At 40.4% G+C, this 21,597-nt stretch overlaps 2 protein-coding genes across 3 annotated transcripts in view; one reads left to right on the plus strand and one right to left on the minus strand.

The window, feature by feature from the left end:
- The window catches only part of LOC109968291 (general transcription factor IIF subunit 2-like), a 36,673-nt gene extending 18,692 nt beyond the window's left edge, over window positions 1-17,981 (minus strand). The window contains exons 1-5 of one of the 2 annotated variants that reach the window (XM_020614456.1): window positions 17,799-17,981; window positions 17,470-17,543; window positions 17,048-17,066; window positions 16,565-16,709; window positions 10,271-10,326 (exon numbers count right to left, since the gene is read on the minus strand). In XM_020614456.1, coding sequence (XP_020470112.1) covers window positions 10,271-10,326; window positions 16,565-16,709; window positions 17,048-17,066; window positions 17,470-17,543; window positions 17,799-17,864 — 360 coding nt within the window. In that variant the 5' untranslated portion in view covers window positions 17,865-17,981. The remainder of the gene's footprint in view (window positions 1-10,270; window positions 10,327-16,564; window positions 16,710-17,047; window positions 17,067-17,469; window positions 17,544-17,798) is intronic. The other variant, XM_020614455.1, reaches the window with a different exon arrangement.
- Window positions 1,416-3,437, plus strand: kctd4 (potassium channel tetramerization domain containing 4). Its single transcript, XM_020614454.1, has one exon. The coding sequence runs from the start codon at window positions 1,752-1,754 to the stop codon at window positions 2,526-2,528; it is 777 nt and encodes a 258-aa protein (XP_020470110.1). The 5' UTR covers window positions 1,416-1,751; the 3' UTR covers window positions 2,529-3,437.
- Window positions 17,982-21,597: the final 3,616 nt, after the last annotated feature.

Genomic DNA, 21,597 nt, shown 5'->3' on the forward strand with positions numbered 1-21,597 from the left:
CATTTTCTACCTTGTCCCTCCTACAGTATAAGATACTGTACTACCTAATCCAAACACTAACATTTGGCAAAATTAAGGTGGTAACCTTCAACACAAGTAATGTATAATCACATGACTTGCATCATCTAAGGTAGGACAACACTGATGAAAGATTGGGATATTTAAAATTGATTATAGTTTAAAAATAAAGAGAACATTAATGCAGCATGTGGTAGCTGAAGCAGCCAAAACATGCTCTCAGTACACGCTGATTTTTAGCTGCACGATCTCTAAAGACCAAACACTCACACTCCAAATGGAGACAACGAAAGCATGCTCTGTGTTAGCAACCACAGATATAACACAAAATGGACAGACTTTGCTACATGTAATTCAGTACTATAAGCTGTTCTGTCATCACCTGTAATTATGGAATAATAATTTCTTTAGTTGCGAGAACAACTCCTGTCTCAGTGTCTTCCTCTTCATCATAATCCCAGACTAACTCACGATGTTGGGGCCAGACCATCTGTTGCACAAGTCCTTCTGAAGACAGTTCTTTATGAGTCTGGCTGCATGTTTGGGCTAACTGTCACACACCAGAACAAATCAGGGACCAATCAGACACCTCTCTGATGGTACTGTGTAACTGATGACAAACTAAACATCTCAAATATAATTTATGCACTACTGTGTATACTATTTAGACGCCCTCTGTGCAATTCCCCACATTGGACATGAACTGATTTTTACACGTCTGCAGTTGCACTAGGGTCGAGACAGTCACATGAAACACACACACAGTGGTCTACAGTAGTTCCCTGAGGGAGGCTCCAGGCCCAAGCGCTGGCCAATTCAAGACCTGTCCTTCGTGACCTGACTAGCATTGACTGTAATTGGTCCATTCCTTCGACAGGACCCAAAGCCAGTCAATCAAAGCACAGGCAACATTCGACAGGGGACTGCTTGTTACCCTGCTAAAGAGAAAACCAATGCATTCCCTGTTGCTTTCATTTACTGTACATAAGTAAAGCAAACAGCCCACTTCTTCCCATCATAACCTGAGGTGAGGCAGAAAGAGCATGCCAGAAAAACCCCTGAATTATGCTGGACCGCTGTTCCAACAGATTCCAGTTCATACTGTATGAAGTGCTGTGTGGTAAACAGATGGATTTGGCTGCAAAAGGAGTTTCATGTTCAGCCTCACACAAGCTGAAACAGTTTCACACCGAAAAGATTATGGTTGCATCCCTCCCTCCATCTGGTGATGGGAGGGGGTATGTGTGTGTGTGTGTGTGTGTGTGTGTGTGTGCGCACAAGATCTAATTGCTAGAGCTCAGCTCTGTGCCTTGTTTATCAGCGATAATTATGGAAAGAGAGCAGGAAAAAAAGAGCTCCTGGAATCCATGCTCTTCTGTTGTTTGCTCACATATTCCCTCTCTCTCCTCCCTGCAAGTGACGCTGTCTACCCACCCACTCCTAATGAAAGGGAGAGGGAGAGGAGGGACACTGAGCAGTACAGAGAACCAGTCTGTTTTCAGCTCCCAGTTCACTGTAGTGCCTCTGCCAGATAGCACTCACCCTTCTACCACCACACGCTCTCAAACACATTCACTCTCACTATACGACAGCTGACAACACCTTTTCCTTTTTTCAGCAGCGCCACAGACTCACACAGCCAGCTCCAAAAGAGAGAGGAAAAAAACACTGCACGCACACAGACAGACCAGCTCCGAGGAGGCTGGGTTGAGGCTGGAGAGGGTGACTGGAGAATGGAATGGAACCTCAGAAGGATGGAAAGTGAACTGAGGCACATCAACCCGGATCTGCTGCAGCCCAGCAAGAGCTTCAAGAAACCCTCCTCAGGCACCATCACCCTCAATGTAGGAGGGTTCCTGTACACCGCCCACCGGACCACTCTTGCCAAGCACCTGGGGTCCTTTCTAGAAGAGCTGGCCAATGGTAAGAAGCCAGATCAGCAAACTGACTCAATGGGCAATCCATTCATTGACAGAGATGGTCCAGTTTTTCGCCATGTGCTCAACTACCTGCGAACCGGAGAGCTCCAGCTACCCGACGACTTCCGAGAGGCGGGACTCCTGCGACGAGAGGCTGATTTTTACCGTCTGAGTGAACTGGTGGAGGCTGTGGTTGAGTGGGAAAATCAGAGGGCAGCTCAGCGGGAACCAGCCTTTTTGGAGGTGACGGATAGCCATGAGAGGTCACATGGCCTAAAGGTGTACTGCAGTGACCCCGCCTTCATCGAGAAGGTCAAAGGGCGGCTGGTGCAGATCTCCAAGAGCCGTCTGGATGGTTTCCCGGAAGAATTCGTGGTGTCATCCAACGTGATCCAGTTCCGACACTTCATCAAATCAGAGCCTGGCTCGCGGCTCGTTCTCAAGGAGGACAGCACATTCTTGTGCACACTTGACTGTCTAAAACTAGAGACAGTGATGCTAGCACTGAAATCAGGCTTCAAGCTGGTCACTAGCCTTGACAGCAGCAAAGGCTCTGTGGTGGCAGCTGAGGCCCTGCACTTTGTCAAGTAGAACGGAGGGAAACAGGACGAAAAGAAGAGGAGAGGGAAAGGATGAAAGAGAAAAGAGTAATGCCTGATACTATATTCACACCCTGCAAACATGAAGGTATTGGCTCAAAGATCTTCTAACATGTAATGTGTCATGGGTGCAAGAAGAAAACCAGATGGGTTGAACTGTCTTACAGGACAGTGTTTAAATTTTTCCTGCACAAGGTTAGTTTACAGTCACAGGATTTGATTAGTCTGGGCGATCATTATCAGCAGAATGGCACGTTGGCATCAACCTTCGCATTGCTTTGTATGCTGGTATTTACAGAGTTCAGAGTGATCCAAATCAACTTAGCATCTATGATATCTAAATTGGCTGTGATTAGATCTCACACAAAAGTACCACTTTTTAATATGAAGACAAGCCAACAGTGAATCCTTTCATAGCAAAGACAAAGGCTCTGAACATAAACAGCTTTATCAGTTGGACTCGTCTCTGCAAAGAAACTGCTTCTGTCATAACCAGCGGTGATGTGCACTGTTGTGCCACTCAGCTTTTACTACAGTCTGTGTGTGAGCGCTGCTGTACACTGTGTGTGTTGTGTTTAGCTGGTTTAATAGCTTGTGTTTAGTTTATTAGCCTCTTTTGTGCCTGAAGGGGAAACAACTGTGCAATGAGGTAGTTTTGGATGGACTAACAAACTTCACATCCAAATCACACTGAAGCAACAAACTGTTTCTCAGATCATATCAACAAGTTGAGTTTATTAAGTGCAAAGAAATGTGATTATTGTAAGGGCTTTGAATCTAGCATGATGCATGTGCACTAATAAACTGTGTGTTTGTTAGTGCTGTGAGCCTCTGTGAAGCCAGTGTCACAACATTGTCTATTACTTTTCATTGTGAATATTTTACAAATAAAAGTGACACAAACTATTGGTTCAAAGTGTTTTGAAGAGTGATTGGGAACGTCTGTACAGTTTAATGCCACTGCTTGGTGTAGCAGCCTGTCAAATCCTTCTGGGAATACATTTTTTATTGTTTGGAGGTTACGTTACATAAATTAAATGTAATATCAGAGAGACCATCTTTAAAATGTGCTGAAATTAAGTTTATTTGTTCACAACCAGCAGCATAAAAAGAACACAAACAACCTGACACACCTGTACACCATGTACCCGTCAACCACTGAAACAGGGAGGAACATTGTTAAAGTGATATTGCTCTGCATCGACTTTCAACTATCTTTTGGTTTTCTAGAATAATTTTAACCAATAATGAATCATCTTACTGTAATTGTACCAGACTCCTGCTCAGCCTATTACTTCTTCAGCTTGTAACACATGAGCAGGACAACGTTCTGTCACTTGCAGATGTACTCAGGTAGAAAAAGCCAAACCTCACAACCATAGAACAACTGTTGTCTCACATCATCAATTAACAGTTTCATTTAAAATTTGCTTCGCTCTGTTCTTACCTTTAGGCCACCTGTTTAATGACTAATCATTTTAATGAGCTTGTTGCCACCACAGTCCATCTGCAGAACCTTTTCACCCCACCCCGCGATCTAGCAAAGATGTTTGGCATTTTAAAAGTGGGCCAGTCTGTGAGATAACGCCTGCCCTTTTCCCTCAAGGAGGACTTCAACTCCACTGCACTCAGATGTGTGTCATCATCGCTGTTGGTAATGAGCAGTGTAATTATTTCTAATTTCAAAAACGTTATAATTATCTAGTCATAACCTTATTTATCATCCTTGTTGATACAGAGCGAATAAATGATCTCCTGAACTGGTCTCCCTCTTTAAAGTGATACAGGAGAGTTTATGACCTCCTCATACAGGTTCAAATAAAAAATGGGAACAGAGATGACTTTCTCTGGGTGGTATTTAGTATCCTCCCACCACTACAGTGTATAATGTAACAAGATGACATCACATGGATACTGCTGCTTTGGTTTTACCAAGGAAAAAGCACACAGTCCATCACAGACAAGTGATGGAAAGTACAAATACCTCCTCCGAACCTAAACTAATAAGTAGACAGTAATTAAAAACTTACGCCAGTGATTTATTAAATAATGTCCACAAATATGGGGGATTTTAGGGGGACACATAAAAAAACAGAGGTTTCCAAATCAACACAGCAGAAGCAGAGATATTTTAGCTTTACCTATGAGTAATGTTCCAAAAATGCTGAATCCCACATTTCCCATAAAACTCCTCAGCTGCATCTTTCAGACTTTCCCTGCCCAGTAAATGCCAACATATGTCAAAAAAAACCTACCTCAAACAAGTTTTCTGTTACAAGCCCATCATCAGGTTTATTTTCTCAGAATTCGGTAATGCTTTTCCAGAGCTACAGACAGCATTATGCATTTGCTTCCACAGACTGAGAGCTTGTCATAACAGTTACTAACAGTAACTAAACACTGTGTAAAACTGGTGTGTTCTTCTTACATACACCCATACCAAAATAAAGCTTAAAAAAAACAAAAAATCAAATTAAATCCTTAAGTATCTGGATGGGGGAACTGTCTAGCAAATCAGAGCTAAATTTAAGTTAACTGCACCGGTGCAAATTAGACAATATCATATCATATAAGGCTTATTAAACTGGTTCACAAAAACGTGCATGGTGGTTGTGTTTAAGGACAAAAGAGCTGTTCTTGGCAGTGGAAAGTGTTGCCGGTGCCAAAGCTAACGCAAAACAAGTCTAGCCTGGTTTATGTGAAGCAAGGATGCATCAAGATCCATTTATGGAAAAAAAAGTGGGAGTGGAAACGTTTAAATTAATTCCAAACATTGAGCAGCTTTCAACTCCTCCACATTTATTCAAGCTAGACTGGAAAAGCCTCTGTAAAACAATTTAATATGCCTCTTGGAAATTCAACTACACAGAGCTGCCTTGTGCACCTTTACCAAGTGTCCCTACATGGAGAGCAACAATCAGCCACCTTTGAATGAACAGCAACACTCACTTTCCCTCTAAGCGTGCGACTGAATCCATCTGCTCCAGCAGGCAATGTCGTCAAATTGCCAGCCTAGCCGCCACCACCCCCGTCATGAGTCATACACCCACATCAACCTCTGACATTAGGCAAAACCTCATTTACAGCCTACTCCTCACAAGCACAGACAAACACACAACACACACTTAACACCATGTGAGACAAAGTAAATGTGAACGCCTTTATGAGGCGATGTCAGGGAACCTCTGCTGTTCAGATTTCACCCTAAAACTGATACTTCATTGTCAACAAGATCAAGCCCCAAACCTTTTTAATTGCAGATCAGTTCCATGCATTTTTTATGGTAGTGACTAGTTTACTGATTAGTCACAGGGTCAAAGTGATCCACACCTCATCAAAAGCAAGCGAAGGATTATAAAAGGCAGGAGGTGCAGGTGGCAAAAGAGGAGAGAGGTGGTAAGAGAGGTGAGAAAGGATCAAACCATACTACTATCAACAGTCTCATCTCGGTCTTTTCACCTGTTGCCAGGCAAACTCCTATATCGCAAGCCGCTCTCTCCCTCCAACACACCGCTCCTTTTTGTGATGCCTTAGTTGTGTGGTGCCACTCGGCCAGAAAATGACTAAGATACCCCAAGTTTTTATCTTTCAACTCAGGAAAGAGGCGATGGCAGAGTAGGAGGAGAAAGAAAGACAGGGTGATGATGAGGAGAAGGGGAAGTCAGGCCACTTCCACTTCTACTCTCAGCTCAGCCAAAAAAAGGCAGCAGCAGCACACTTTTTATTATTCAGTCACAAAAAGAAATGAGAAACAGATGCTGACAGGCAAAGGGATCAAGAGTATAGGGAGCTGCTTTCATTACAATAATATATGTAGATATTTTTAGACAAGATTCCAGCAGCTGCTACTTTAACTCTTAGCTTTTTCCGCACTAATTGTTCCAAAATGTCCCTCCCCCCCAGGTGTGTTGGACACACAAGGAATTTGACTCTGGTACATCGTACATTGTTCACAGATTTAGCTCTAAAGATTTTTTTTATTTTTTTTTTTTTAAGAAAAACCATTCTGCCAGTGAAGTGAGATAAAACCACTTGTCCTAAAGCGGTTATCCTTATTTCAGGAATTTTTAAGAACCAATAATCTTCAGCCTACACTACCAGTCAAATTTTTGGCCATACTTTTCCCTTTAACTGAATGGGAAAGTGTCTTTTTAAAAAGAAAAAAGTAAAAAAAGAAATAAACTATGACAACATAATCAAAGAACAGAGCAGAAAAAGATTACACACAAGTAGGATTCCAACAGCGCAGAGACAAGAAACGGCCTGAGGTGGAGGAAGAAAAAAAATATATAAGCCAACCCGACCTCCACCTTCCTACTGCATGTGTGAAAGTGGTGATTAACACAACCTGGGTGCAACAGACGTGTGTTCACGTGATAGTGTGTGTTATGTGCGTCCACTGTATGTTAATAATTTAAGCACCGATGGCCAATATTTGAGTTCTGTTACTGTGCTCTTTTCATCCTAATGTGGAGATATATCAGTAGCATTTTTAAGCACTAATGAGAGAAAATTATTAATCCCATCTTTTGGTATCACAGACACAAGCACAAGGCCTGATGATCTATAGATACAGATAATATTTTAAGAGATTTATTCATACTGTATAGGCGGGGCATTTCTTGTTGCTGTAACTGATAATAGACATTATCAGTATTTTTAGGGTGCAAATCAAGCACATGTAATGAACAATCACTAACCGGTAAGAAGAGGCTGAAGAAACATCTTTTACAGCAATATTCTGGGTGTTGTTCTGTGGGCTTGCTGTGTCATATACTTCTACCCAGAACAGGGTAAGCACAGTTGTACCTGCTTGCTGATGCGCATGTGCATGAATGTAACCTTCGGCTTTTTTCCTGTTTAGGGGTCGCCACAGCGAATCGCCTCACTGACGATTCACATGTTGACATTTGGCACGTGATTTACAGCGAATGCCCTTCCTGATGCAACCCTGACTCGAACCCAGGCTGCAGCGGCGAGAGCGCTGCTCCTTAACCACTAGTCACCATATGATCAATATAAATAAATGTACACACTGCTTATCAAGCTTGATAATATTGCATCTTAAACATTTTTAAATGAGCAGGGTTTTTTTTTTTTTTTTTACAAAAAACCTGTTGATTCGTTTGATTGGAATTGGAAATGGACCAAGACCCTCCCTTTAAACCAGTCTGACATTCTTCACACCAGCCCAAATGAATTACACTGAACAGGCGCGTACCAGAGTTCACTTGTACTGAACCGAACAGCTCAGGTGTGAAAGCAGCGGTAGATTTCATCAGATGACAGGCCAAGACAAAGGACATTATGGGCTGCAAGTGGAGAAGAATTCAACTTTTTATTGATACTGTATATCACACTGCCAGGAATTACACTGACAGATGACAATTTCAAGATTATTTTCTTTAAATTACAACAAACTAAGCAAACAACAAGAAAACTCGGGGCTGGTATCAGTATTTTAAAAGTTTACATGCAAGAGTAGTGATTAGTCTCTGTGTGTCCAGGCAAACAATGAAACTGCTTTGTACAGTCAGCTATGGGCCATAGGGCAATAAGTAAAGCAAACATTTGCCTCCTTAGGTGGCTGAATTATACATATTTTATAATAAAGATGAGATTTTGTAACTACTAGTAATCAGCACACATCTGGTTCTGATGCGTTATCACTGTTGCATCAAAATTTGTGTGAAAATTCTGCACATTCCTTCATAAACCACGTCTCCAACTTGTTCAACTGGAATCTTTAAGTCCCGCAAAGCTTTCTGGGGCTGAGTGAGGAGAGCTCTGTTACTGCTGAGTACAAGCCTCCCACACAGCACAAAATGATTTTCTTGCTCAGACAACCTTAAAAGTAATGCAGACATATGGACTGTGTGTGGCCTGAGTGTGGAGAAACCTCCGTCATCTCCGATGAGGACAACACCTACAGGCTATTATTACATTTTTAATAAAGAGCCAATATGAGCTTCCAGCCAGGCCATGCACTGGTCTAACAATAATGTGATACTCTGTGTGTGCCAGTGTGCCTGACTCCCACAAAATGAAATAGCCAACTCTAGACTACCACTAAAAACCCACTGGTGTACATCAGCTAAGCTTCTGGATGTTAAATACAAAAATGGGCTGTAAAACTATATTGGATCCCTCATTTGAAATGCAGCAGTGATGAGAGAAATAATACAACCCTCTCAAAAGACTGATTGCTGAAACAGGAGACATAATACCAGTGTTGACTAGTGAAATTACAAGTGCAGAGATGCAGATGAAATTCTAAGATAAATCTAGAAGTCACCATAGTTTACACCAACAAACAGGAGGGGCAAAGAGGAGTGGAAGGAGAAGAAGATGGGATACGGCTTGAGTTTGTTTTGACTCTCACTTCAGCCTTAGCAGTCAAATATTAGAAGGAGAAGTTAGTTAAGGCAGCTTTAAGTGTGAATGTGTCAAACAGTAAACAAAGGAGCACAGAGCTCAAATGAATTTCCTTGGATAAACAAATGCTGCAAAGCAAACGTCAGGGGGGCTAGAAATTAATTCTCCACAATATCTATGATACTCATTTACAGGATGGTATTTTCTCCATGCAATTCCAATGTTGCTGTGAGAGAGCACAGCACAGTGCAACAAGAGAGCTGACAGTTTCGACCAGCTCTGACAGTGAGTTTGCCCCAGAGGATTGAGTTCTCTGAAGTGTTCCACTGGATTAACATAGGTAGAACACAATCTTAAATCCCCTAAAGAAGAAATACCAAGACTGCTGCTTCATGTCAGCTATGGAAACAGCCCGACCATTCAGCACAGCTTCCAGTACAGCATGAAGAACTGCTGAAAGCTGGAGATGAGCGCCAAAGTCGCACTGTGGGCTTGCTAAAGCCTTGTGAATGAAGTCAGATGTAGTGCCGAAAGCATGCGTTGTTGGTGTCATCCAACTACAAAGTCAAGCTTTTCAAGAGGTATTCAGTCAAGAGATATTCCTCTTTAAACCCTCAGCGATTCATGAGCTACACTTTTGGAATGAACCTACAAAGCTAAGCCATCCACACTCCTTCAATAAAAACACCTACAACAGTCTGACCAGGTTCCAACCAACAGCCTGAACAGTTCTATTGGTTTAATGCTCACTACACAATAGGGATTTCAGACAGAGACAAAAAACAGCTGTTTTTCCCTTTCACACAAACATTAATGATTGTCTGCTTCAGGCCTCTGAATCACTGCTCGAATTCTTGCTGTACTCAGCGATTAAAAAAAACAACAACAAAAAACCTGGTGTTGATGAATAACTGTTTCCCAATTACAGGTGAGTCAACTGTAGTATTTATAAGTGTACTGCGGTATTTATCAGCATTCCCTAAAACAAGCAGAGGTGTCTCTTGAACAACGCAACCGTACACTGTTGGCTATCCATTTTTATTTGTTTCATCTTCATTTGTAAGAAATCTAATTCTTTTCAGTAATACCCATAAGCTTTGACCCCACTGCTATGGAGAAGATGCTTAGATGTGCAAAACGACTTCAGCAAGTTCAAAACCCTTTGTCAGTTATTACTTCTTCCAAGGATGGGGGTTATTTTTTTTACCTGCGTTTGTTTGTTTACAGCATAACTCAAAAAGTAAACATTTTGATGATTTTTTTTTTGGAGAGGTAGGGTCTGACTCAGAACAACTGAGCAGATTTTGGTGCTGATCTGTAGCATAATCTAGATACAGGACTTTTAAAGAAATGATTCACCTTTGGAAAGGCTGTTGACTGTATGGATCCCCCTGTGACCAAAGTGTGCAGCTGCCCTGCTGAGCACATAAGGAGAAAAAGCCTTGGATTAGTGACATCTGCCCATTCAATGTCAATGGAAACCAAGTGCTGTCACTCAGTACACCCTGCTGTGTGAGATGAGGATTGAAGGAGCCCAGCGATGTGACAGCCCACAGCTGGGGAAAGAACAACTCTATGCAGCGACAGCTGGGCGAGAGCCCGACGGCAGAGATTTAGAGCCACGCTCAAAGCCGTTACCATTTGCATCAGTAGGACTGGTATTATGCCACTTTATTACATTTGAACCACCTAGATTGAGAATATGTGGTCAGTCTCTCCAAGTAATGCCAAAGGGAAATTTGTTCTGCCATCTTCAGAGATGTGATTTCTCGTTAATCGAACAAGCTAGCTCTATTAGCAGGCGGCAGCTGTAGGAGTATCAGTTGGTAACACATTTTTATGGTTGTCTGGTGTCAAATAAAATTATAGTTATTACATAAAAAGTGTATTAAAACACACACATGCTACAACACTAAGCTGGTGCATGCACGTATTATTACACAATTATCTAAAACATGAACATTAAACATCAGGTCTGATGTCAGTGTCAGAATAAACCATCTTTCTAGAGTCACTTTCTATGTCCATGCTTAATAGACCGGAATGCAATGGAGCAAAAACAATTACACCCTTACATTCAACAAGGATGTAGTTGGCGTGTTTAAAATCAACACACGACAGTGTCAAAGTGAATATTCAAAGATGCAATGCCATACAAAAAATTTTTTTTCCTCATTTGTGTTTTTAAGTCAATTCTAAAGACTCAAGGATTGCAAAGTTTTAGTGAAGAGCTTCACACTGTAACAGAGCAGCACATTACATCTGGCTTTCTGTTCTCCTCTGCACGCTTCTGTGGCAACTAAGCCTGTTGCTTAGCAACCTCTTAATCAATACCTGGTCCTTGCCGGAACAAACCAGAACAGCGAGAGGGGAAATAATGGAGAAACATTTAGATAGCGGCCTAACAATACAAAAGCCATGTCATCCGTGTACGTCTCAATCACTGACGGTCACCATTAGCAACCTCTCGCTATTGTTACCCCATTGAATACTTGCATAAGAGAGGTGGAGGAATGCATTATAGAGTCTGAAATATTGGATTATATTGGACACTGAATGACTGGCTGAATTATACAGCTGGCATAACCCATTTTGCTGCTGATGATGTAGGAATAATTGCGTGAGCTTAGTATGGTAACAACAATCAAATATCACATACTGTGAACTATCACTGGTCTTTATTTTATGTAATACTCAAACACAATACTAACGCTATTTGGAATATGGTGTACTTAAAAGTCAGAAAACAAAATAAAAATATAAAACTTTTTCTTCTGTTTTAGTTTTTAAGCTAGCATGTTAACAATGTGTTAATACAGGTTAATATAACTAATTGCAGAGGTTAATAGGAATTTCATTAGTTAGTTTTAGAGTTGTCCTTTTATCAGCTGTGTTAGACAAGAGGGTGTTCTGACCTGTTGGTGGTGCAGGAAATACAGCCAAATGTTCTCGGAACCGTGAATGTCTGCAAGTGCGTGAGGACACTCACTGACATAATGCATTCCCTAGCCCCTTACCTTAACCATCAGAACTAAAAGCCAAACCCTAATCTAAATCAAATTCTAACCTGAACCCTAAAACCAAGTCTTAACCCTCAAAAAGCAATTTCAGGAAGTGAGGACCGGCTAAAATGTCCTCACTCTGTACCAGTCAAAACCATGTTCCAGGCTAAATGTGAGTAGTCAATCATCTAAATTGCCATCTAAATATTTGTTACAGAAATCATCCTGTATTAATGTTTGATCATAAGATTAAGTCTAAAACTAAATGAAATTCAGGTGCCAAAACTGACAATGATCCCCAGAATCAAATGTTAGCCTCTGAAATAAAACAACTTAGAGTGTTGCAGATTCTAAAAAAGTCCAAAACGAGCAAAACTGTGTGCTGGCACATTATGTGGTAGTGGTACTGCAACAGAAATAGAGGCAGTATTAAGGTTAGTGGTGAGTAGTAGGATACCTTAAATAGCAGTAGTACTGGTGTTTTACTTTAGCACTATTATATTTACACTGTAGTATATTCAGGATTTAATTCTTAATCAGACAGTTCAGAGTAAATATTGTCTGACCTAAAACTTAAAAACTGGTTATTTGATATCTACCTTCATCCTATATATAACATATTTAAGTTTTAAAATCTGAGACTGATAGCTGATTATACATTTGACTGAGTTTCTCACATGTAAATTAGCATTTCAAAACACAACCCTGCTCTGTCCAAGGTGTCAAGAACTGGTGAAATGTGTGTAGGTGTGAGGCAAAAAGTGTGAGAGCGAAAGTGCAGATAAAACCAGTACAAGCGTGTACATGTAAGTACAGTGAGGTTGGACAACTGCCTGTGCATGTGTGCGCTTGAGAGCGCCGGACTGCAGAAAGCGAGTGGGAGACTGGTGTCATGCAGTACACCTTCTTGTGGGCGAGTGTGGGTGGAGCTGAGCGTCTGTCAGGTAAACAGAGACCACACACCACCACATCTCTGAGGACATTATCCTACTTCTTGGTTCCAGTGCACTTTCACAGTCAAGCCAGCCATCTGGAGCACTGACACCTTTAAGAAAAACCAAGAGGTTTTTACGCCTCCTGAATGCCATGTTTCCACATTCAAAAACACAACAATATAATACTAATGATCCTCTTTGACACTAAAATGCAAAGCTTTAGCAGTGTTTCCTTAATCTAAATGTATCTTTTTAAAGATTCATTAGCACATTTTAGCATTCTGAATGGTTCCTGTTTTTGGTGAAAAAGAAAATAAATAAATAAATAAATAATAGAAGAAACCTTGACAAAGAAATAAATCCATTACCAAATGCAGGACGTAATAACGCACATGCACGTGTGTGTGCATCTAAAGCACATAAGGGCAGTGACAGAATAAACCTTGTGGCTGTGGGATGTGCCCCTGCCAGTTTATTTCAAGAGAGGAGAAGCCGAGGAGAAATCTGTTGTCATGGCAGTAACATGCAGAAATTCTAATATCTTGTCAGTTGAGCTGTGGTTTTATATTAGGAAACAACAGAGACAACAAACATAACCCTGGCTCAGTAATACCATTTTCATACAGACATGTATTTTCTACTGAATATACTAAGTGAGGGGCGTCACTCACACGAGACTGTTCTCACAGGTAAACATCTGGATGTTAGAGAGACTCTAATCTGTAGCTCTAGCTCTTTCCAAATGTCTGCTAACCTCCACACAAACTATGCACTAAAACTGAATCTCAGTTTCAGTGTAGTTTACATCTCTTCCTTGCTCATTTTCAGTCATTCTCCATCTTCTCTCTCCACTCTTTACACTAGTAGTTTAGTACACATTTGCAAATGTCCTTTAAAACAGTTGAATATGTTTGTAACAAATACAATGTAACTAAATAAAGTTGCTTATAGTGTTGAGCCTACAGAGAATTATCATCCAAATCTGCAACTCCCCAAGGCTTTCTATGAGTTCCAGCTCAAGTGTCCAGTCCAGCATTTTTGTCTACAGCAGGCAACTGTTTTCAGCGATAAAAAGCACTAAAAGCCTACTGTAAACTAACAGCTCCAAAGCAAACTACAGACGGACACAGTTAATGACTGCACACACTCATAGTGGAGCATTTGGTGGTTATGTTTTCCTCAGGTGTTGGTAGAGGCCATAGAATCCTGGTGGGTCTGTTTATCAAAATACCTGTTATATAACCATAAACTTAGCGAAAACTGGTCATTTCAGCCGTGCCTGCGGTCTCCCATCCACAGGGATGTTCTAATCATAGCGAGCTAGTTGGCTAATAGTTTAGGAACCACAGACTGTACAAACACACTAAAGCCAAAGCTGACTATGTAAGATAACCATCCAACCTAATTTGCCACATATCCTAAAGCAGAGCATGAAAGCAGCCCCCACACTCCCAGCAGCCCTTCCTCCCTGTCCCACTTGTACCTGCCAGCTGTGAATCGTCATCTTAGCCAGAATGAGTGATAATGACTGATTTCAATGTTCATTCTTTTAAACTTGTCCATTTTATAACACCTGATTGATAATCTCCACAACTAAAACCGTCTTCAGCTCGCACCTTTTTATACAGTGTGAACAGCTTGAACACTGGTCTAAATAATGGGCCTTTCTTTCTCCTTTTCAGAGCAGTATCTCTTGTTTATATGACACATGAACAGTCTCTCAGGGTTCTTATCCAACTTTTGGTTCTGTATGGATCTGAAACTATCCATGCAACGCTGTAAAGCTGCTCACATGCAGCATAATAAAATAAAATAAATAAATCACTCCTTTACTGTCATGGCCCAAAACTGTTTGTAGTTTCAATATTTAACTACGCAAACATGGCAAAATCACTATGCAAATGTGAATGCACTACCAGCAAGCTACTGCAACGTGTAGTTACACTACTAGAATTACAATTACATGTAGATCACTACTTTCAAACACTGGAAACATGCACCCTGCAAAACTGGTTGAATCAGACAGAAAACCATGTGAAATGGACTCAATACCAACCAATTTAAACACACGAGTAAACTAGGGAAAGGCCATCTAAACCTATAGACATTATGGTCTGGCTCCAGCACCGTCTTCCAGTCAACCACAGCAGCCAAATCAATACTTCAACAAAACCCTTGGGGAAAGAAAACGGATTATCTTGAGCAAAAACATCTACTGTGTCTGCCATCCACATGCACCACTGACAACACAAGAGCAGCCACTATTTTCAATTCTGGCATACAAATCATATCAAGTTAAACATCGTTCTAAACAGTAAACACATTGGACTGTCTATTCAGTCACTACTGATTTGGACACAAATACTGTAATGTATGTCAATAAATCTGCTGTAATGTCCCACATCAACATGTACTACCCATGATTCCACTTACTGTACAGTGCAATAACAGCTATGAACTAACTCTGCAGTACATTTTTGCAGTTTGCTTTTGTACAAGTTGAGAAAAGTTTGATCATACTAGCCTATTTAAAAACAAAAATCAGCAAGAAACATTCTTGTATTTTCTGAAAGCGTGTCATATTTTAGCTGCTATTTACTGTATATTAAGTCCTGTCACTCTTGGTGCCATCACACTTGCATCCTTTTTCATGCCAAGCTGCACTACAAAACTCTGCACTGCTCCATTCTGATTCACACTTTCCATTTACGCTAAAATTTTGGCAACTAATGTAGCTGTGATTGTGTATGCTCAAAACATGCTTGTTATTTTTATGCTATGAACACCCAGTTATGTGCACCCTTTCAGGTGCTTGTTATTCAATTGTTACTGAGCTCTGGTACTCTGAAAGACACAGGACTACTCTAGACACTTTGCTGACTTGAACACCCTGCAACCTGCTGCTATTTATTTACCATTTCACTAAATTAAAGTTATCACTGGAGTATAGAAACTGTTGAGTCTTTGGTTTCATTTCCCTTTAAGTACACCTTTCATTATATTTTTCTGTAATTTATTGTCTTGAAAGATAATAAATCTACATTTTTATTTACTTTCAAGTGGTCTGATAAATACAATTAACCCATCCAAAGGTAGCATTTAATTGAAATACTCAGGTTACGTGTTTTTAGACACTAAACCCCACAGCTGCAGGCAGCTACAGTATTTTTAAAGCTCTGCTTCTGATGCAAATCCCCGCAGATCCATGTGGCTCAGAAAGCACTATGACACATCGTGCCTAGCAGCAAACACTCTCCAAAAAAATCAGAAGCCACTGAGTATTCTCACGAGTTTTACACTGCAATCAACATAGACTCTCAACAGCAGCTTTTCCCCAAACCAAGAAAACATAATAAACTAGAAAGACTACTACAGTATGCTACTATGCTGAATAAACTGAGATGTTCTCTTCCAGCTGGCAGTGGAGCAGATTCAGGATTTGTCTCTTGGTCTTTGTCTCTTACTACCACTTTCTCAGAGTTAATTCTAGACTTAAAACTCATTAAAATTCATCTACATGCCTTAAGTTTCATTTGCTGTCTTACTACTTCAGATCTTGGGTCAATCTCATGAATAAATAAATAAACCTAATACCTACACCAGGGTCCATGTTGTCCTGCTGACATAATTACTGCAAACCTTCTGAAAACCATTGCATCCCTCTAATCCTCTGACAGTTTCTTGCCAGAACCACATAAACATAATGCAGGACTGACCTGAGTTGCTCTGGCTGAAGACAGCCAAGGTTTGTCCACCCACTGTGTGCATAGTGATGGGATGAACCGTCGGGACCTGCAGTGATCCATCCTTTTCCTCAGCAGCACCCAGAGCAGTCAGCTCCTCATTCAGGCTGAAACGTACCTGATAAACAAAGCTGAGTCAAGATGCTGCTGAAAACCCAGATTAACTCTGTCTTTCATCAGTTAAGGTCAAATATGATATGATGAAACTTTATTGATCCCTGTGAGGAAGTTAGGTCAGTGCAGCAGCAAACAGTGATGGGATCATGCAACAAAGAACTGGGAAAACACCATAAACAACAAGGGAAAGCTGTCATATAACTTTGAGTAAATGTAGAATATAAGCTCCAAACAATGCATAAAAAGTCACAGTTAGAAGTGCAAGTGTTACTCAATGCCACAAACCCAAAAGTCACACAGGTCTGCTGTACAAGGTGTCTGTGCAGTATTATGTCTCACCTCTGTTTTGCCTTCCTTCCTGCCGGTTGTGTGAGAAGACAGAAAAAGTAGAATGATTAGACCTACAACCAATAATTATTTTAATTCTGCACAATTTTTGGATCATTATTTATCCATGTGGCTTGTTTTTCTGATGAATGGGCACAACCATTTAGTCTGCAAAATGTCAGAAAACAGTGACAAAAGCCCTTCACAATTACAAACACCTGGCAATATCTTCAAATAGCTTGTTCTATTAGATCAACAATTCAAAGCATGAAAAAGGCCAACTTACAGCCAAGAAGCTGAAACTAGCAAATGCATTTTTAACACTCTAATTATTTGACAATTTTCTTGCCAATCAGCCAGTTGTAGCTCTTATATTGATAATCATAAGGAGAGGATAGAATCTTGTTAATGAAGATTCAGAAAGAAGCACATACTTGGCAATGGTGATCTTTCCAACTTCTCGCTTTCCCGTGGCCCTGTCCCATTGCTGTGGCAAATACTTGGGGACCTGGCAAAAGAGGAGGAGCTTATTATTAAAATAAAGTTAAGTAGGTACAAAATAAACAGAACAAGGAGGCCGTACTGTTTTGGTTTTGTTTGTTTTTGGTTCCTAGACGCATCACTTTTATACATTTTTTATTTTAGCGATGAAAATAAGCAGCAGAACTGAAACCACTGGGTAGCATCAGCCTCTGTCAAAGCAGCATGAGCATATGTTTTCATGTGACCTCCAATATTCTGATCAATACACAGGTAAACAGACCTTTACAAGCCACACGCCTTTACTTTGTTTGACTCCATTTAGATTAACCTCCGCTTTATCGGACATTGTTCAAGCGTTAGCTCCAAAACACTGTAGGGGACAGGTAAACAAGAGCACGGGACACCAGATGCTCTCAACAGCTCAATTTAGTCCAGGTGCAGCCAATTATGCAGAACTGTTTCAAAATACAACTTCCCGCTACACCTTTCAAAATAAAACTCATAACAACTTTAATCTTTCGTAGAAATACTGCACACTGTGTATAAATGGGAAGGAACAAAAGGTTAAAAAGGCTCAGCAGCTCATATTTGCCTTGAAGTCCTTTTGCGGGTCAATCCAGCCATGATCAAAAATTAATAATAGGGTTTTGTGTACTCCACCAGCAACTCTTACTGGTTTCTTATAAAGCATGCTAGTTATTTCACCATTATTTGGATTTAAATGGGCTACATATTGACATCATACTGCCACAAGAGTCCAACACAGCGTCTACCCACTGAAGTCCAAACCTGTTGAATCACCACCCACACCATTGATTTATTCTGCAAAGGTAAACAAAATTGTATTTCAGTCTGAATTATGAGACTGCTAAAGTCCAGGGTCAAACATGGTAATGAATGCATAACATGTAGGTTCTTTGTAGATGGACCGTGAGCCTCGTTCATCATCAATATTTAAACCACAAAATGTCCAGCTTGAGAGGGGAAACGATCTACTTGCTGCATTCAAAAGAGCATGGTGATGCAGTGGTTAGTGCTGTTGCCTCACAGCAAGATGGTTTGGGGTTCAAGCTCTGGCCAACCTGATGCTTTTCTGTGTGGAGTTTGCATGTGTGGAGATGAGCCACACCCCAGACAGGTCACCAGTCTATCACAGGGCTGCTTTCTTATTAAAATGCTTTTTCTCAAATGACATTTAAAGAGCATTCTGTGACTTGAAATCACTGTTGTTTTCATGAATCATAAGAAAATCTAAACCAGCATGGTACTAATCATTTCAATATATAAACTATGTATGTGCACCTTGAGACCAGAACAAATCAAGAGTAACTTTCAAGGTAATTAACATGAATCACTCAAATATAATTATTGCACTTGACATGACACTAACGATACCACATTGGTACTGGAGTTGTGGTTGAAACGCTTCATCCATCGTGAACAGTGAATTAAATATATTGCACGTTAATCTGCTGTTTGTCCATGTCTCATCTCTTTATTTCACTATAACTCTGTATGTACTAATACATTTAATCTCAGTCAATGCAGTGTTTTTTTTTTGTTTTTTTTTTGTCTAAACCATGTTTCACCCAAGTCTGGAGAGACTTGGATGAAAAGGTTCAAATTTCTGAGGACTGTAGTTGTGAAGAGCAAGAAACACATTTTATCTGTAAAACAGTGTCTTTAATTGAGGGCTGGATAGAGCAGCAATCGGAGAAAATGCAGATGATTTGTATGTATTGCCACCTTGTGGATAACTTCTAGAACTGGACATAGTACTGTATGAATGAATGAATGAATGAAAAATAAAATTAAATAAGCTGTATTTTGGATGTATTTACAAATATGTAAATGCTATTATTTTATTTTGGTTGTGGCTCCTGTTGGTTGTCTGTCCTCACTAGTTTCTGTCCGCCACCTAAACTAAATTAAAATGCGGGTCTGATAGTGTAAGTTGCAGTTTTTTCACATAGGATGTAAACCATGACTACAATTGGCCAATTTGCACAATATTTATTCCAGAAGATGAATCCAACCTTTGTTCAAGTTTTAATTGCCCTGAAAATTACTAAGCGTGCTACCAAGAACTGTTCTTTTTCCAGTTACACAGATTACTCACACACTGACCACTCTCAGGCCAAAGAGTCCATTTTCAGTGTTCACCAGCTAAACATGTTCATTGTCCCAAGAAGATGGATCATTTTACTCTTTCATGACCTCATGGCCATTCCTTTCGCAAAAATGTGGAGCAGTATATCTCCCTGTTCCCCAGCTGGATCACTCAGCAGTGTGACCTAGAACAAGCCAGCCATGTTCCTGCAACACAAAGGTTCCACTCAGAGAAAACTCATAGTCCTCTCTGTCCTCTCTGTTACCTGACCTGGCTGTCAGACTCCAAAGTTTATCAGCATCATTGGAATGTGCTGAAAGTGTGTGCATAGTTAGTGATCCCCTATCAATCCCCTGCTGGTTGAAAGATTGGGTAATCCCTTTTCAACTGTAATAAAATGAACTTGACACTGACTGGCTGAAGGTTCTGCCTTTCCTTCCACAGTCAAGAGCATTTCCCCCCACAGTCTGGTTATATTTCAGGGTAAGACTAGGGTAATGCTTCTACCACATAATTAAATACCATACATGACTTTACCATATACTGAACAAACTTGGACCTTGAGATGGTAAAAGTTCATCTCTCTGTGATGTTATCATATTATTTTGATACCCTGATTAAGCAGGTGTCTTGCTGAAATGAGAATCTTTGAGGAACCTGACATGATCCTTTCTGTAATATAAAACAATGATTTCTATCGTTATAATGACTACAGTAAATCCTCACAGTGCAATGAAGGACTGTTGCCATGGCAGCTCCTTGTTGGCAGATAACGTCTTTAAAGTAGGAAGCCAAAAAGAAAAGAAAGATTTCCAATAAATGTCTAATACTTTCCCCAAGGGATTAATTTGATGTGTCCTGCTGGACTATAATTGAGCCTGTTATGTACTAGTATATAGATTTCATCCAAAATCATTCAATCTTTTTAATCTTTAAAACCAACAAAGTGACAGTTTGGTTTTTATTCACATAAGCTCATTTGTTTATAAAGAGAAGGGTAACAGTAAAGTGCATGGTCGTTATCTTAGTTGTAATTCAAATTCAAATTATTTTGGCACAACACACTGTTGAATATAATTTTCTATAGCTACAACCCCTGCTGGATATTTTTATTTTACATTATAATGCTTCTATATTAGTTGCATTCAAATAGTATCAGTGTTGTAGTAATCAGACAAAGACAACAATTTCACCCCCACCACCCCATGGACTTCTGACAAAAAACAGAATATACCCCTTTGATCAAGCTGTTTATTTAAAATACTCCTGTCAAAGTAAAAAATGTTCAGATCACAAGGTTCTTTCTTCTTCTTTGACAGGATTCTGGTTAGAGTACAATATAATTTCTACAGTACCAGCTAAAAGTCTTGACACACTTTTAAATTTTATTTATTGAGAATTGTGTTCAAACCTTTGAACACTAGGAAGTACACCCTCTGAGGGCTCCCCTGAAGTGCAGTCATTGGTGTATAGGGAAAACAGCAGCGGGTAGAGCATACATCCCTGGGGGGCACCTATGCTGATTAGTCAGGTGCTGGATATAGTTTTCCCCAGCCTCACCTGCTGGCTCCTGGCTGCCAAAAAGTTACTAACAGTAACACTGAATTCGGTGAGTTTGGAGTAGAGGATGTCCGGGATGACGGTGTTAAACACTGAACTGAAGGATCAGTGCATAGGTCTCCTGGAGTGTCAAGGTGCTGCAGAAGTGTAATGCAATGCCATGTTGACTGCATCACCCACTGACTTATTTGCAAGCTACTGGGGGTCCAGCAGTAGGTCTGTGATGTCCTTCAGATGGGCCAACACCAGTTTCTCAAAATATTTCATAACTACAGATGTCAGAGCGACAGGTTTATAAACATTTAGAATCAGAATCAGCTTTACTGGCCAGGTGTGTTGGACACACGAGGAATTGGACTCTGGTACAGCGGCTGTCAATGTGTATGTACATGTCCTTATGTAAGGCAGC

Source organism: Monopterus albus, unplaced genomic scaffold (assembly GCF_001952655.1).
Source record: "Monopterus albus unplaced genomic scaffold, M_albus_1.0 scaffold146.1, whole genome shotgun sequence".
In the NCBI taxonomy this organism is placed as follows: Eukaryota; Metazoa; Chordata; class Actinopteri; order Synbranchiformes; family Synbranchidae; genus Monopterus; species Monopterus albus.

Bases quoted from the DNA above. Each gene is read 5' to 3' on its own strand.
- kctd4 (XM_020614454.1), top strand. From the start codon at position 1,752: ATGGAATGGAACCTCAGAAGGATGGAAAGTGAACTGAGGCACATCAAC.